The sequence below is a fragment of the Polyodon spathula genome, unplaced genomic scaffold (genome assembly GCF_017654505.1).
Source record: "Polyodon spathula isolate WHYD16114869_AA unplaced genomic scaffold, ASM1765450v1 scaffolds_3186, whole genome shotgun sequence".
NCBI classification, from domain to species: Eukaryota; Metazoa; Chordata; class Actinopteri; order Acipenseriformes; family Polyodontidae; genus Polyodon; species Polyodon spathula.
In genome coordinates, this window is record NW_024474650.1 from 1 (window position 1) to 15,392 (window position 15,392).

Sequence of the window (15,392 nt, forward strand, 5' to 3'; positions counted from 1 at the left end):
TTAGTTTTCTGTTAAATTCCTCTCATTTGACTAAAATGATTGACCTCTTTGTAAATATAATGCTCTTGCAGGTTATGTAAAATGTAGAATGTATGCGAAATAATTTCATGTATAGATTCTAGTATAATTGTTGCTTGTATTGTAATATAAATGGGGACGGTTCTGGTGGGTATTTATTTATATACTGAGAAATATTAAGATTAACACCTGCCATTTTCTCTCAGGTCTTGTTTATGATGTGATGTTGTTGACTGTGTAACGAGTTGATATTTAGTGTTAATATCTATCAATTTATCATGTTGATTATGTCTGTTTATTATTTTTGTGATGTCGATCTGATAAAGATACAGCTCTCGTTCATTTCTAAAGTGTTATGAAAATCAAGAGATTTACGAAGTGTATAACAATCTTTTTATATACATATCTAATATGTTGTGAAGACAATGTTGACCTGCCTTTGAAACGATGTAACAAGGCAGTCTGATTTAAAATTCCTTGATCACTGATTTTACCTGATGGCATGGTGTTTTTAAACTAAAGAAAAGATGTGGAGCTTCAGAAGTGTACTTGTTTGGAATAAATCGTGCCCTGCACCTTTTTGATTAATGGATGTGTGTATAAACTTCCGATTTGCTGAATTGGGCCACGTGTATCAAAGAACCACTTTCAATACCCTTGGGTTGTTCTAAAGAAGAATTTAGAACGGTCTTTCATTGTGGGTCCTATATATGAGACAAGTCAAAGAAACTTTCTAACAAAAGGTTCTAACACAATTCTTTGTTGTAAGTCTCAAGTGTTGTGAAGAAACACATGTTTGAAATGCTGATAAACCATTAAAAAGATATATTACCTGGAAAGTTAAATTGCAGACAATTTTCGATTCCAAAATTATTTGGTTCTCCCTTGTTCCAATTGTTGTAGTCCCATTTAGATCCATCGGTCCAATACCATGACCCCTCCTGTAGAGGTGAAAGGTAGAAAACAAATTGTTGATCTAATAAGACCGTAAGAAATGTATGAATGAGAGGAGGCCATTCTGCCCATCAGCTCTCATCTGGTTTCTGGTGGCAGAATGATCTCAAAACTTTCTCAAGTGAAAGGATCCCAATGATTCAGCATCAACATGGCTAGATAAGGTATCCCATACCCTCAACACTCCTTGTGTGTAGAAGTGTCTCCTACCCCCTGTCCTAAGTCTGTCTTCATTTCATTTCAACTGTATCCATCTACCCTGGTTTCTGTACTGCACTTAGTATTGGTTCAGGTTCAATATATCAAATCGTTAAGATTATAACGACTTCCTTGGTGCCAAACATTTGCTTTGTTGACAAAACCAAAATATTTGTAGATCAGAGATCTAGCAGTAGTATTCATTACTATTCATGTCTTGTGAATGTTTTCCTTTCTTCATCAGTGTCCTGGGAGAAAGTAAGCAAGGCTAGATGATCTCCTCCGACAATTTACCATCTTGTCATTCTCTGAAACCTTTGACAAAATGGCAGAATTAAAAATGCCTTACTAAGATGGGATATTTTCCATCTGTTCATTTTGGATTTATTTCAATTTACATGTTCCTTTTTTTTGGTTTGATTTTGCAAATGCATAACCCCTGAATACTTTTGGATTAGAAATAAAATCCCCCAAAAGATCCATATTTTATTAATTTGAGAAGACAACATGTGGCTGCGTGCATCCACACTGAAATGTGCATTTTGTTCTGTATAGTTGCGTCACAAGGACAGTAGAGTGGCGACGTCAGAACAAGGAAATAATACAGAGACGACTTCTGATATGATGAATGCACTGCTCTGCGTTTATTTAAACAGAAATAAAAGGTTTGAACAGAAAACACTACACCAAAACAGGACACGGCACTTGCGGCCAAAATAAAAAGGTAAACAAAACTGACAACACTAAACAAGACAGTGGACGAACATTAAACACACAAGTAGTGTTCTGGCCCTCCAGCACTTGTAGCAATTGTAAATATTAGTCTCTCACCCATTCTCCATTTTCCTAGCACACAACCCAGAGTGAGTGACAACATGCTGCTGTTATGGAGCTGTACAGAGACTCAATTGCTAATCAATTTCAATTGGAGTCTCGGTACAACTGCACGTGAATTAATAAAAGTGCAATTCCCCGTGCTCACATATTACATTTTACCTGCACGTGAAGTGCTGTGCAATCCTCGTACCTAAATACAAATACGCATTTTAAACACTCATGCTCGTAACCCATATTATACAACATATAATACAAAAATATGCACAGGGGTGGGCTCAATGCCACAAGTTCCCAGTACTGTTTATAGATGTTCATTGATTCAAGTATTCAATGTATTTCTTTCAATCAGCACAATGAGAAAAGTAGAATTTTATAGTGCTGTGTTGCAGGGTGTAGGAAGTGAACACACCAGGCATTGTTCCCCTACTGGTGACCGAATACAAAAATAACAAACCCCCGTTCACACACTCATACACAGACCCACAACACGACAGAGGTAATCCAGAGGTAAGGGAAGCCATATAAAAAGAGGTAACTGTACCTTGAAGCAGTCAGAACCCCCGATCCAGGTATAACCATTTGAGGCGTCATTATTTCTGATCAGGTTCTGGATGGCCTGGTTGTCTTCGACACTGTGTATAGAGGCGAGGTTCCCTCCGAGACTGCGGCAGTACAACTGGAGGGAGCAATGAGAGACAGCTTGGACTAGGCAGACTGGGAGCACTGTGAAGCAGCATGTCGTCAATACACTGGGCACATCAGACAGCCTATTTCATTTAATGACCCTTCTGCAAGCAAAGCGCTTTCAAGTGCTGCTTTATATTTCTGAATTAAATACTATGTAAATGAAACATCTAGATTTCATCTAAAGATCCTGCAGCAACTGTTTGGCTTTGATAGTCTCATATTTACGAGGAGCAGTTACCTAGAACCATTTTGGATTAATACCCTTGTATTGGGTATCCAGGAAAAAGCTCGTCTAATCTGAGTATTCGCCATGATAACGGGACTACCAGCTTCACCATGTGTGTGTTGAGAAGTGTTTTTCCACCCTTTGTGTCTCCTGAAGCTTTATGAACCAGATGTTCTATTATTTCGGGTATAACCAGGAAGGGGTGCTCATCGACCTCAGAGACAGTCATTGGTGGGCACAGTTGTTTAAAGCAATAATATTATATAAGTTCAATACAGGGTCATCTTTGCAGTTATTTTAAACCCATAACTCTGCATTTCCCACCTTGCCATGCCTAATTAAATTCTCAGTGCTAGTAATTTGTGACAAATTGAAGCATGGTGTTGATCATGCCTGCCCTTTGGCCAACACCATGATCAGGGGCCAATGAAACTGGAAGAGGTCCTCCTGGGTTTATGAATGATAGACATGATCATACCTCAGCATCAGCCCATGTCTTCCTGTCCTTTACATACTGGTAGCACTTGTTTTTGAAACTGCTCCAACCCTTCAGACAGGAACCATCACACATTGACGCTTCCCTCTTCACCACTTCTTCCTTCTCGTCACCCTGAGCTGTGAAGTACAAAACACCACAGACAGCAATGCACAGAGCGAGTGTTTGTGTAGCGGCGACAGGGGCTGCTCTTAACCAGTTTGTTTCCTTTCACTAGTGTGTTTCCCAGTCAGTCTGACTCCAGGTTTCTACTTTATTCTGTACTAGATCTCTTTTACATGCCTGGCAGCAAATGGCAGTTAAAACGGATAGAACCAGTGCTTGTGGAATTTCTTTTTGTAAGAAATATGCAGAGCAGTTATTTTAATACAGCTTTAATAACATACCATATTGGAGAAGAAATACTAACACTAAAATTAATGAACGCCAACCTAGTTTTTTTTTATATATATATAATTAATGAAGCTCAAAATGTATTTTAAAATGTCATCTACTTTCAGGCGAGAATAGCATTTATTCTTTTTTGCTCTGCTTTGAAACAAAACCCTGTACTTCTAGTTGGAGAATTAAACTGTCCTCAACCAAGGAAAAATGTTGTTCTTCATGCCAACTATGGGGAAATCATGGATAACAGATTCACACATAACAAGTGAAAGAGTAAAAGGGATTTAAACAAACAGGATTGTGTTATCCTGAAGCGGCAGCTGGAGAATTTAGCTTTCTGCAGCCCAAAAATGTCTTGCAGTTTAATTTAGCTCTGCATGTTTAAGCATCAACACACAATGAAACAGCAACTTTGATGGAATAGAAACACATGGACCCCGCAGGAAGACTGGCCTTACTGACTATCCCAAAAGAGATAGCTTGTATTGAACAGTGACAACAAATCCACTAACACACTGTAATGAATTGGCATCTCAGCCCGTTAAATTGAATGAAAAGGCAAGGGCAGGATACAAACCGCAAACCTTATGGTTCAATAACAAACGTCTTACCATATGCTGATGTCAGCACTATTAATTCACCAGCCACTAGGAGATTCATCACATGGTTCAGTGGTCAAAAAAATTTCACCCCATTTTAAACTCGGTAATACACTGGACAGGTTGTCGCATCATTTAAATAGCCTACCTGCAACCCTGCTGAGAGCCAGGGCAATGCAAACCACAAATGAGGCCGCTGTTGGAAACATGATGACAGGCTCCTGGAAGAGGAAAAGAGAAACCAGAAGCATCAAATCACTGCACAGCCTGGGGAGATCCAAAAAATAAGTAGTCATGTCTAAAGTTTACCATGGTTAGCCACTTAAACTCAATGAAAAACATTTCCACTAGAAGTCGAAGATTGAAAAGAAGGTTTATTTTAATTTAGTATTTTTCATTAAGCACAATTGCGTGAGTAATACTTATGGATGATTATCAGCTGTGTGTATTGGTTCACACCACTATGGGACTGTGGCAGGACGGCTTTGTGGTGACGTACCCAGACCAGGCAGCGACAGACACATTGAAATTAATTAAGTTATCCAAACTGTGTTGGGGTGTGCTGAATTGTGAGGTTGATGAAAGTTTTGTGTTAAGTAGATGGCTCCAGGCCTACAGGATCGTATAAATTGGCAATCAGTGTCTTAGTACGCCACCTGTCTTAAGGGCCACCTGACCAAGGACAGTCTGAGCTGTGGGTGTCCAAGCGAGGACAGGTGGAGCAAAGACTCCTATAGGCTACCAGAGGTCTCATCCCCACCTTGACACCCAATGTCTGGATCCCCTGGACAAAGTGTGCTCAATCTTTCTCCTGTCCTAGAATGAACACTGGTAAGTACTTGCTTCAGATACCACTAATAACTGCATCTCCCCCTGTACTGCCTGCTACAAACTAAATTTTCCTTCCTAAATTACCGTTCTCAGACTAACAAATCTCTGCTTTTCAATGACCTTGTAAGGAAAGACGGCAAAGAAAGCTGTGGAAGATGCTAAGGCTGCCCTTCGAATCGGAGGTATTATGGGGCAAGTTCAGCATGGAAAAGGAGGTTTTGGTCTCACTTCAGCTCCTCCTACATGGCACAAGGCAACCCCAGCTCAACGGAGGAAGCTGGTAGTCAGTGAGGTGCAAAAGCAGGAGGAGAGGATCAGGTGTGTAAAGGCCATTTCCCAGGGCAAGCAGGGAGAATGGATGAAATGGGAGAGTGTGGAATAACGCAAGATTGGCTGGCAAGACCTATGGACAATGGAACAGAGCAGGATTAGTTTCCTCATCAGATCAGCATATGATGTTCTCCCATCACCACAGAACCTATACCTCTGGGTGGGTGAGGATCCCTCATGTCCTTTGTGTTCATCACCTGCAACATTAAGGCACATTTTGACAGGATGTAAGGTGGGTCTTAGCCAAGGATGGTTTACTTGGCACCATGACCAGGTGCTGCGATGTTTGGCCTTAGCATTGGAAGATAAGGTGTTAAAACCAAGCCTCGCCCAGGACAACTGGAAGCTGCTAGAGACTGGAAGATGCTGGCAGATGTTGGTCAACGGCTTATTTTTCCACCTGAGATTGCCACCACTAACCTTCGACCAGACATTGTCTTGTGGTCTGGATCAGCACGCCTTGTTCATCTGGTAGAGTTAACAGTGCCATGGGAGGATGCTGTGGATGAGGCGTATGAGAGGAAGAAACTTTGGTATGCTCAACTAGCTGCTGAAGCGGAACAACAAGGATGGAGTTTACCCAGTGGAGGTGGGTTGTCGAGGATTTGTGGCACACTCTACAACCCGGTTTCTCAGAGATGTCGGGTTCAGTGGCCAAGAGTTGCGTCGCACAGTGAAGAACTTATCTGAAGCAGCAGAAAGGAGCAGCAACTGGCTGTGGTTGAGATGGAAAGATTCTGGATGGGGATCTCAAGCACAATAGAAAGAAAGCAATGCTGATGTACAGGTAAGTAAGCTGGGCTGAGCTGAGTGGGGGTGGAGGGGGGTGATGCTGGGATGCCAGAATCACTGTTGAGCCCTCTTGAGGTGTCGTGGGCTAGTCAACGAAACACCAAGGATTGAAGGTGCCCACTTGAAGACCCCAGAGATGTACCCTACTTAGCTCAATCCAGACGGTTGTCATGCTGATGCACTGGGGAGACCGCACTGTGGTTGATCCCCAGAGCCAGCATCGCAGCCATTGTGTGTGCTGATGCGCTGGGGAGGCAAAATGAGCTGATCCCTGGAGCCAGCATTACACTTCAGCAATCAACACCAGACAGAAGGATATCTACATCATCAGATTGAAAACGCAAATGGAATGAGATGCAGATGGATCACATTAGTTTACTGCAAAGCTGCGTCTTAGTTGGTGCTTATCTTGGCAAGAGCAGAGTTCAAATCAGCATGAAGTTTAACATCTGCTCTCATGTAATGGAAATCATAACTAATACTAATCCTTATCTTCTGTCTAGCAGGAACCAGGCACTCTGTAAATAAGCACTCGCTACATGCATCCACCCCAAATGGCTATTCGCTCTTTGACAAACCACGCCTCACTGGTAGAGGAGAAGGCACTGCTGTTATTGTTACTCTGTGCTTGCCGCCTCAACTCTCTATGCCATCCTTCTCTTCATTTGAGCATCTTGTTTTCAAGCTCCCCTCTCCCATGTCCCTCACCCTTGCTGTTATCTATCAACCAAAGAATAGCTTATTGCAGAGTTCTAGCAAGTTTAAAAAAAAAAAATGTCCTTGATATCTATGTAATTTGTCAACAGCATAGGATATGGGATGGGTTTTGTGTTTTTATATATATGTAGGCTTTGTTTATTTTATTCACGTTGTGCTCACAGGGCCAGCAGAGGTACATCTCAATAGTTCGGCACAAATACAAAGAGAGGCATTTACTAAAATGAAAAAATAATTATACAAGTGCTTCTAAAAATTACCCATTAGGCTTATATATATATATATATATATATATATATATATATATATATATATATATATATATATATATATATATATATACAGTTCTATTGATTTTATAGTATTACTATGCAGGACGGCAGCTATAAGATTGTTACCTTTATTAAATATGCATGGCTGAATCTACCGGTTAATCAACTAATGCCCAAAAATTAACCAATCAAAAAATTTGAACCGAGTGACGGCATTAATTTCAGTATACACTCTGGTGCGTACATGTTTGTTTTTTTTACTTCTTTGTAGTTAAGTCTTTGCGATGTCAAATCGTTATTTGCTTATTTACGGTTTCTTTGTTTAGAAAGTACTAACCAGTGCTGTCAGTAGACATCATAAGGTAATATAAGAGTGCATGTGTATGTAAATATGATCTAAACACTGACACCTAGTATTTAAACATTCATAAAGAATGTACCAAAAGCACGTCGCTAGTAGTGACCAGAATTGCACACAGTACTCTTAAGCGTGGTCTCACCAGGGCATTGGACAACCCCGTCATAACATCCTATCCTTTGATTTGTACTCTACATTGTTAAATACATACCCAAGTGTCACAAAGACGGCTGGAGTGGGGGACGTCAGACCAGGAACCAGGAAATAAACGACAGAGAGGTGGAGTTTGGTGGAGCTGAGCGAATGGTCTCGCTCAGCATTTAATGAATTAACAGAACAGTAAATAAAAAGGTTGTAACAAACAAAAACACAGGACACGGCACATTCGCCAAAACAAAAGAGACAAACAAAACGGACTACACAAACACGGTGAGGTGAGCTTTTACTTATTATCCTCATTATTCTTATTACCCCCGTCTCCAATCCCGTTCCCCACTCACCGAACACACAACACCGAGTGAGTGAAACATGCTGCTTTTATGCAGCTGTACCGAGACTCGATTGCTAATCAATCATTCAATTGGAGTCGCGGTACAACTGCACGTGAATTAATAAAGTGCAATTCCCCGTGCTCACATATTATTACTTTTTACTTGCACGTGAAGTGCTGTGCAGTCCTCGTGCCTAAATACAAATACACATTTTAAACACTCGTGTTACACAGACCCGTTTATATCCTGTGTACCAATGACTATACACCAACATTAACACACTATACAAAATACACCCAGGGGCGGGCACTTTGCCACACCAAGCATTCTGGTTTTCCTTTTTAATTACTTCATCTCGAAATATAGCACTGAAGCATCACTATTGTAGCGCCACAGCAATCAAAGAATGAAGTGAACAGAGAGATGGAGAGATGCGAGCGCTCTTACCTGTAGAAAGTGCAGATTGCTTCCTTCTCTTCAAGATGATGTGTTTGACGGAGTGCACAGCTCATTTATATTGTCGACTGTGTCTAGAGCTGACGTGATCCTGTAAACATTGTGGCTGGTGGTGTTTGCACAAAGGAGTCTGGGTTCAACATCCTTGTTATCATTTTACTTTCTATTTCACTGTTATTTAAAGGTTTGGAGCATTGGGACAAAACATTGTCATGGCATTTTAATACAGAGTACACAATTATGTTTTCAATAATTTTCACACACTTGAATCGTGCGATAGCCTTTATAAAAGTTTTCCATAGCATTGAAGCATAGTGAAAACATGTGTCCTCTGGTCCTGGTTTCCGTGCAGCGCTTCAAGTATCCACTAGGGTCAATTTCAACTTATTTTATAAGAACATAAGAACATATGTTATATAACGTAAACTTATTTTATTTATGTATCACCTTTCATACCATAGTATCTCAAAGCGCTTTACATTTCGGTTAATACAGAACAAAAGTATGCAGTATAAACAAGTGGTAATAACAGTATATAATAATAATAATCAAATCTAAATAAAACAATTGAAGAAAACAAGAAATAAGAATGAACACAGAAATGAGCAAATAAAATCGATAAAACAATTACGTTTGTAAATCAGGTTAAAAAGGTTGAACTATACAACTCTAATCTTGACTTAAATATTGATCAGCGCAGCATCGGTAATAGAAAAGGGCAATGAGTTCCCAAATCTCTAGTCATTATAACTAAATGCACTTTCTCCACTCAGTTTCGATTTACCTTTAACACTTGAACCGCCGGGTGTATGTTACTACCTAGAACCGCCAGCAGCAGTCTTTTTGATGGGTACATTTTAAACAGCAAACTTTCAGATACAACTCGAAAGATGTATTCATTTACATCATACATTTGCACAGCAGAAACACTACTATTTAAAAGAAAAAAAAAACGGTAAACATAAAAGGCTTTATTTTCAAAATTAGCACATATAACGCATAACTTCAAAAAATGAAACTATGTTAAACAAACATTTCAAAAGAAAAGTGTAAACAGGTGTAAACTGTTATATGCACATGCAAAATTGTAAAAATGAAGAAATTTACATTACCGCATATAACAAATGACTTTTACTATAATAACTTACTATAATAAAATGAGCATTTGAAAAGAAAATGTGTTGTGAACAGCTGTAAATTGGTATACAGTATGTACATACAAAATTGTAAAAAGAAAATAATTGTTTATACAAAATAACAAAGAAAATAACTAAATGCCACTGTGTAAATTAAATGCGCATTCAGGAAAATACACTTCAAAGTAGCCCCCATATTCACACAATCCACACACATGTAACTCTATCAGCTTGTCATGTGCATTTACAATCTGGCAACTGGACACCGGTGACTGCTTCTGTAGCGTGGCGATTAGAACAATAACCAGAGAACAATATACAGTCAACACTCGGGTAACCGTTACAAAGATACACGTCAGTAACGTTTTACATCAGGGCCTCATGGAGCACTGTTTTTCTGCAATTATGAATACTGACTTTGGATACTGTTAATTCTGAAAACTGTGTTCTTGGTTTTTTTTATCTTTTGGTTTTGCTAAATTGCACTGCCTTTTACATTTTACGCAGTTCTGTGCATGGATAACATTTAGATTTAATTTTGCTGTTAGGTCGTTAACGGGAAATTTTACATACCGCTATAATACGTAACAGATTAAAAAATATGTACTGTATTAGTTTAACTGTAACTGAAGTAAAAATTTTATAGGTCGGATATGCGAGTGCTGACTGTATGTTCATTTAACTACCAAGGAGGTATGTTGATTTTTCAATTTTTATTACAGCAGTTATATAGGTTTAGCAGGGCTGAATAGTCCCGCATGTCACCGCCCGGGGAGTCCTGTCCAGGGTGTAGTCCTGCCTTGCGTCCGGTGTCTATAACACACGCAGAGTAATTTAAATTTATAAGTGAAAACCGTCAAAATGAATGCCTTGGCGGTTCTAGTGTTAAAGCCAGTGGGGAAGGGTGTTGGGCAACAGAAAAGTGTACTTGAGACATCGCACAGGTGCTCAGTTTTATTAATGCAATCTCCGTTCAATGATTTATTTTAAGCTGCAGCTGACCGTGGCCTGACTATCAACGATAGTACGCGCATGGAGGTAAAGTAAATCGTATTAAAAAACATGGAAAACCAGGGTAAACTATGGTACGCTCATGGTATAACCAAGAAAAAAGCATGGTAAAACTGCAAGATTTACGGTGGTAAGACCAGCAGAGAAGGAAGAACAGTGAAGTAACAGGTTTGTTAACAAGATAACAAGGTGTCTGTTGACACTTTAAATCCACTGCCAGTTACAATTGACTGTAGGGGTGTGTTATGAAAATGACCATGGATAAAATTCAATAGCGCATGAAGTGGTGGTATAAGATGTTTACACTAAATATTACTTCCCAGACACTGCTCTCAGGTGTGGCCACTTATCACATTTATTTTGTAAACATTGAAATGAAAACTATGAGACGGTTAGGACAGTTTGCACTTGTACACATGACACTGCTGTGTAATCCCGGACCTCCTCGTCTTACACCGGATCCATCAGGAACCACTTTTATGATACTGGGGTCTATTCAAGGATCTAAACAGCGGACACCCAGAGGGATGATGTACCGCTCATCTCTGTCTCTTTCACTGCATTGAAACATGCTTGAGAATCTACTTTCCTTTTAAATAATCCGAGAGAAGTCTTAAAAGTTTCTTGTAAAACCATCACTGGAGAAAAGAAATTAAACAATTTTGACAAATGCATTATGCAGTTTTGTTTTCTTATCTGAAATGAGGCACTTCAAGATGAAAAGCTACAGGACAGTTTTATTGTTTTGTGGATATGAACATTAAGATATATTGTGGAAAATAAACTCAATAGCTGGTAAAAATGTCTCTTGTGTCTGTAAAGCGCTTTGTGATGGTGGTCCACTGTGAAAGGCACTATATAAAAAATGATTATTATTATTATTGTTAGAGCAGCTCAAATGTATAAATCTTTTACAGCTCAAGATTGAGAAATGTCTCAATTGAAACATGTCTTGTTTCTCAAGTGGTGGTTTTAGGAGAAACATTTGAGATCTGTCAGAGAAGAGAAAGAGACAGAGAGGAGAGGCACATGTTCCCTCTGAGGAATCTTACTTAACATCACCATTGTTTAATTAAAATTAGCGAATTTTACATAACCAAAACCTGTAAAAGCATGCGTGTGTAAGTCTTTTCAGTGTATCTTTGTATTTGAAGTAAGTAAAATGTCAGGATTGAATATTTAAACAGTGGTGGTCTTTATATCCGGCCATGTTTAGATCATTTGAACAGCCCGTAAAAGTGTTTACTAAAAAACATGGAAATTTAAATACCCAATTCCGATTTCCCTATGTCAACTCAAAAGAAAACAGCAAAGTTGTTCACTCTTATTTAGCTTGTATTATTCCTTCAAAATATTCTAGTTAGCAAACCTGTCTCTAAAGATGCCAGTTACAGGGGAAGGTTGGGTAAGACAGGATACTTAAGGATTGAACATTTCTGTAGGTCAGCCTAGAACACCAATCACTTTGCAATTGCTCACAAAACTCAAAAGGGTGTTGTACTACCATCAGAAAATTGCAAAATTGAAGTATTAAGTGGGCAAAAAAAATAAAAAATTTAAACCCTTGCAACTTCCCATTTTACCCACACTATGTTGGTAAAGTGGGATACACCAAAAAGTGACAAAATATGAATAAAAGTATGCTGAAGCCTAAAGGCCATTCTAGGCTTAATCTACAAGCAGTTCACAAGTGAATTGGTCGTTGTCACTGTTCATACCAGCACACGCATCGGTAGCTACAATGATACAAATGTGAAGGGTATTACCACTGTTAATTTTTTTCAAAACCTCTCTGGGACCCTCTCAGTGTGTGGGCCCCTGTGCAGTTGCACCTGCTGCATCGGCTTTTGCTGCACCACTGCATGTGAGTAACACAGTATACCTATATCCCGTTTGAATCCATTCCCAAGCTGTCGTGTTCCAACAGATGCTGCTACGCAACTGTGTAAACCTAAGCCCAAACACCACTCTAGCACTATTTATTAACTTGTTTGTAATTCCTAAATAGTTTTTATCATATTCTCTCACTATTTATAGACACAGACACTACATTTGCAGACCTATCTTTTTATAGTAGACCCTGCAAAAATCAAACAAACTCAACTCATTTACACACAACGTGTTTTACAAGCAGGCCGCCATGAGGGAATGGTCACATGGGGGCTGTATCATTTCCACACGCTGCCGGCAGATGGAAGCAGTTTGCTGGAGTGAAACACTGGTGACCCGTTTTACCCGAGTATCCCGTTTTAGAAAACCTTCCCCTACAAAAACCACCCCTTCCACTGCTTATGACAATTAACAATGAATAATGTATAAATGGTTTAGTACTGTAATGATCATACTAGTTATAGCTTATATCATCAGTAATCAAAAAATAAACAAATAAAAAAACAAGCAACAAATGATGATAACAACACCACAAAAATTAATAATAATAATAATTATTAAGTAGTCCTTTCAACTAATTTACATAAAAACTTCAACTAAAATAAATCCACAGAACTCTTAGCTAACACTACTCCATGACTACTGGTGACAGCACGTTCAATAAATATTGGTTAAAATACATTAATGCTGGCATTTCCCTTAGAAAAGTTCTGCATGTAAAATAAATGCAAAGTGCAATAAGGAATAGTCAAAGCATAAGTACAGCCCAGAGAGGTACAATAAATCGTATTAAAAAACATGGAAAACCAGGGTAAACTATGGTACGCGCATGGTATAACCAAGAAAAAAGCATAGTAAAACTGTAAGATTTACGGTGGTAAGACCAGCAGAGAAGGAAGAACAGTGAAGTAACAGGTTTGTTAACAAGATAACAAGGTGTCTGGTCTCACTTTAAATGCAAATACAGTACATCCCGAGAGAAAATAGACAAAGCTAACAAAACATAACTATTCAATTCAAACACATTGCAAGTGCACCACCCATTAAAGCAATACAGTAAACAAGGAATGCTTAGCTAGGTTATTCTTTCTCTCTTTTGTTTGCCGGCAGTAAGGCTTTAGATAAGCTGCAGCAATGAGCTGGGAAGGCACAGCATGGATCTGGTTTCATGGGAGTTGGGGGGTTTCTAATAGCTGCATACACAGGGGTGGCGGGATTGCTCGACTCTTCGTTGACCAGTGTTCCAGGAGCTCCTTGGCTTTGATCCTTCCTCTGAAATGCCACGGAGGTGTATGTAACACTATCACAGGGAGGCTGAAAGAAAAAAGGGTTCATTTTACTGTATGACAGTTAGGGGCACGCTTAAAAAGAATTTAGCACACATGCCCAATTTAAGTGGCATTTTCATTAGGAAATACAGGAAGTTGCATGTACGGACAGACAGCCTTTATATACCCCTGGAATGTGATACACTCGGTAACTTGTGCTAGAGAATGCCCTTAGCAAGACTCTACATTTATGTAAAAGTGTAAGAATACCTTACTTGATTGTATTTTCATTACAAATTGTGTTCAATTATTAAAGACTTTTTGAAAAGAGATCCAATGCTATTAAGTCATGTTTACCAAATACGTTTTACAGTGGAAACGCATCCATTTTCCATGGGGGGTGATATAATAAAATTAACATTTTTAATGTTTACAAATATGAATTGCCAGTAATAAAATAAACACATAAACATTATATATCATTTAAATTACGTTTATCTTTATTTTTATACTAACTTGTCATGATTATTTTCATAATGTATTTTTTGTGTTCCACGTTTAAGGTTTATTACGAATTTTACCGAAAAATTACAGGATTTAAAAAAAAAAAAAAACTGGACGTCGATCGTTTTTTACTGATATATACACATGTTTTGTCTATTATTCAATATTTGCCCCATACTATTTTTTAGGATTTCAATGCTGTTTTATTTTGACTCTGACATTGTATCCTACAATACAACAGACGTTGAGACACCAGAGGATCAAATAACGTTCAAATGTAGTTCTCTGTCCAGCGTTGCCAGATTTGGTAGACAGTTTATAGCCCAATCACAGCTAAAATCACACCCAAACCTTCCAAAACTATCCCCAATCACAGACCGGGAGGGGGTTGGGTTGAACGGGAAGTGATGTCTGTAGTGTTTTTACACAGCCACAGCCAATACGACTACTAACAGCAATCAACAAATTAACAAAGAAATACATTAAATATTTACACTTACCTACTGCACTGGTCCTTATAACACTGGCAAGCAGCATGCCACTCCAAAAACAACAATTTGAGAACTTAAGCTACATATAACCCACTTTGTCACAAAAAAGTCTCACCAATTTTTGGAATCAAAATTAGCCAGCAGTTTCCGGGGAGGACTAAACGATAATGAAGTCCATCCATTCCTGGTCAATCCTGACCGTACGAACATGCTTGAAGCACTGTCAACCCCATTTGGTTTTTGGTATCGTCCTTGAGAAGAGCCACTTGAGAGAAAGCTCTCTCCACATGTACATTAGATATTGACAGGGTAAGCAGCTTTATGGCCCTGAAAGCTAGTTCCTTAAAGCAGCGATTTCCACCTGCATCTGTATATTCTTTCACTTTGAGCCAAAGTTCTTCCACAGTGCACTTCTCTGTTATGTTAGAGGAAGCAATACTTCTCCA

General features: G+C 38.9%; 1 protein-coding gene across 1 annotated transcript; it reads right to left on the reverse strand.

The window, feature by feature from the left end:
- Positions 1–494: 494 nt before the first annotated feature.
- On the reverse strand, positions 495–8,734 carry LOC121311356 (lectin-like). Its single transcript, XM_041243930.1, has 5 exons — positions 8,638–8,734; positions 4,548–4,620; positions 3,399–3,535; positions 2,549–2,683; positions 495–959 (listed from the first exon to the last, which is right to left on the reverse strand). Exons 2-5 carry the CDS (start codon positions 4,606–4,608, stop codon positions 834–836), a joined length of 459 nt encoding a protein of 152 aa, XP_041099864.1. The 5' UTR covers positions 4,609–4,620; positions 8,638–8,734; the 3' UTR covers positions 495–833.
- Positions 8,735–15,392: the final 6,658 nt, after the last annotated feature.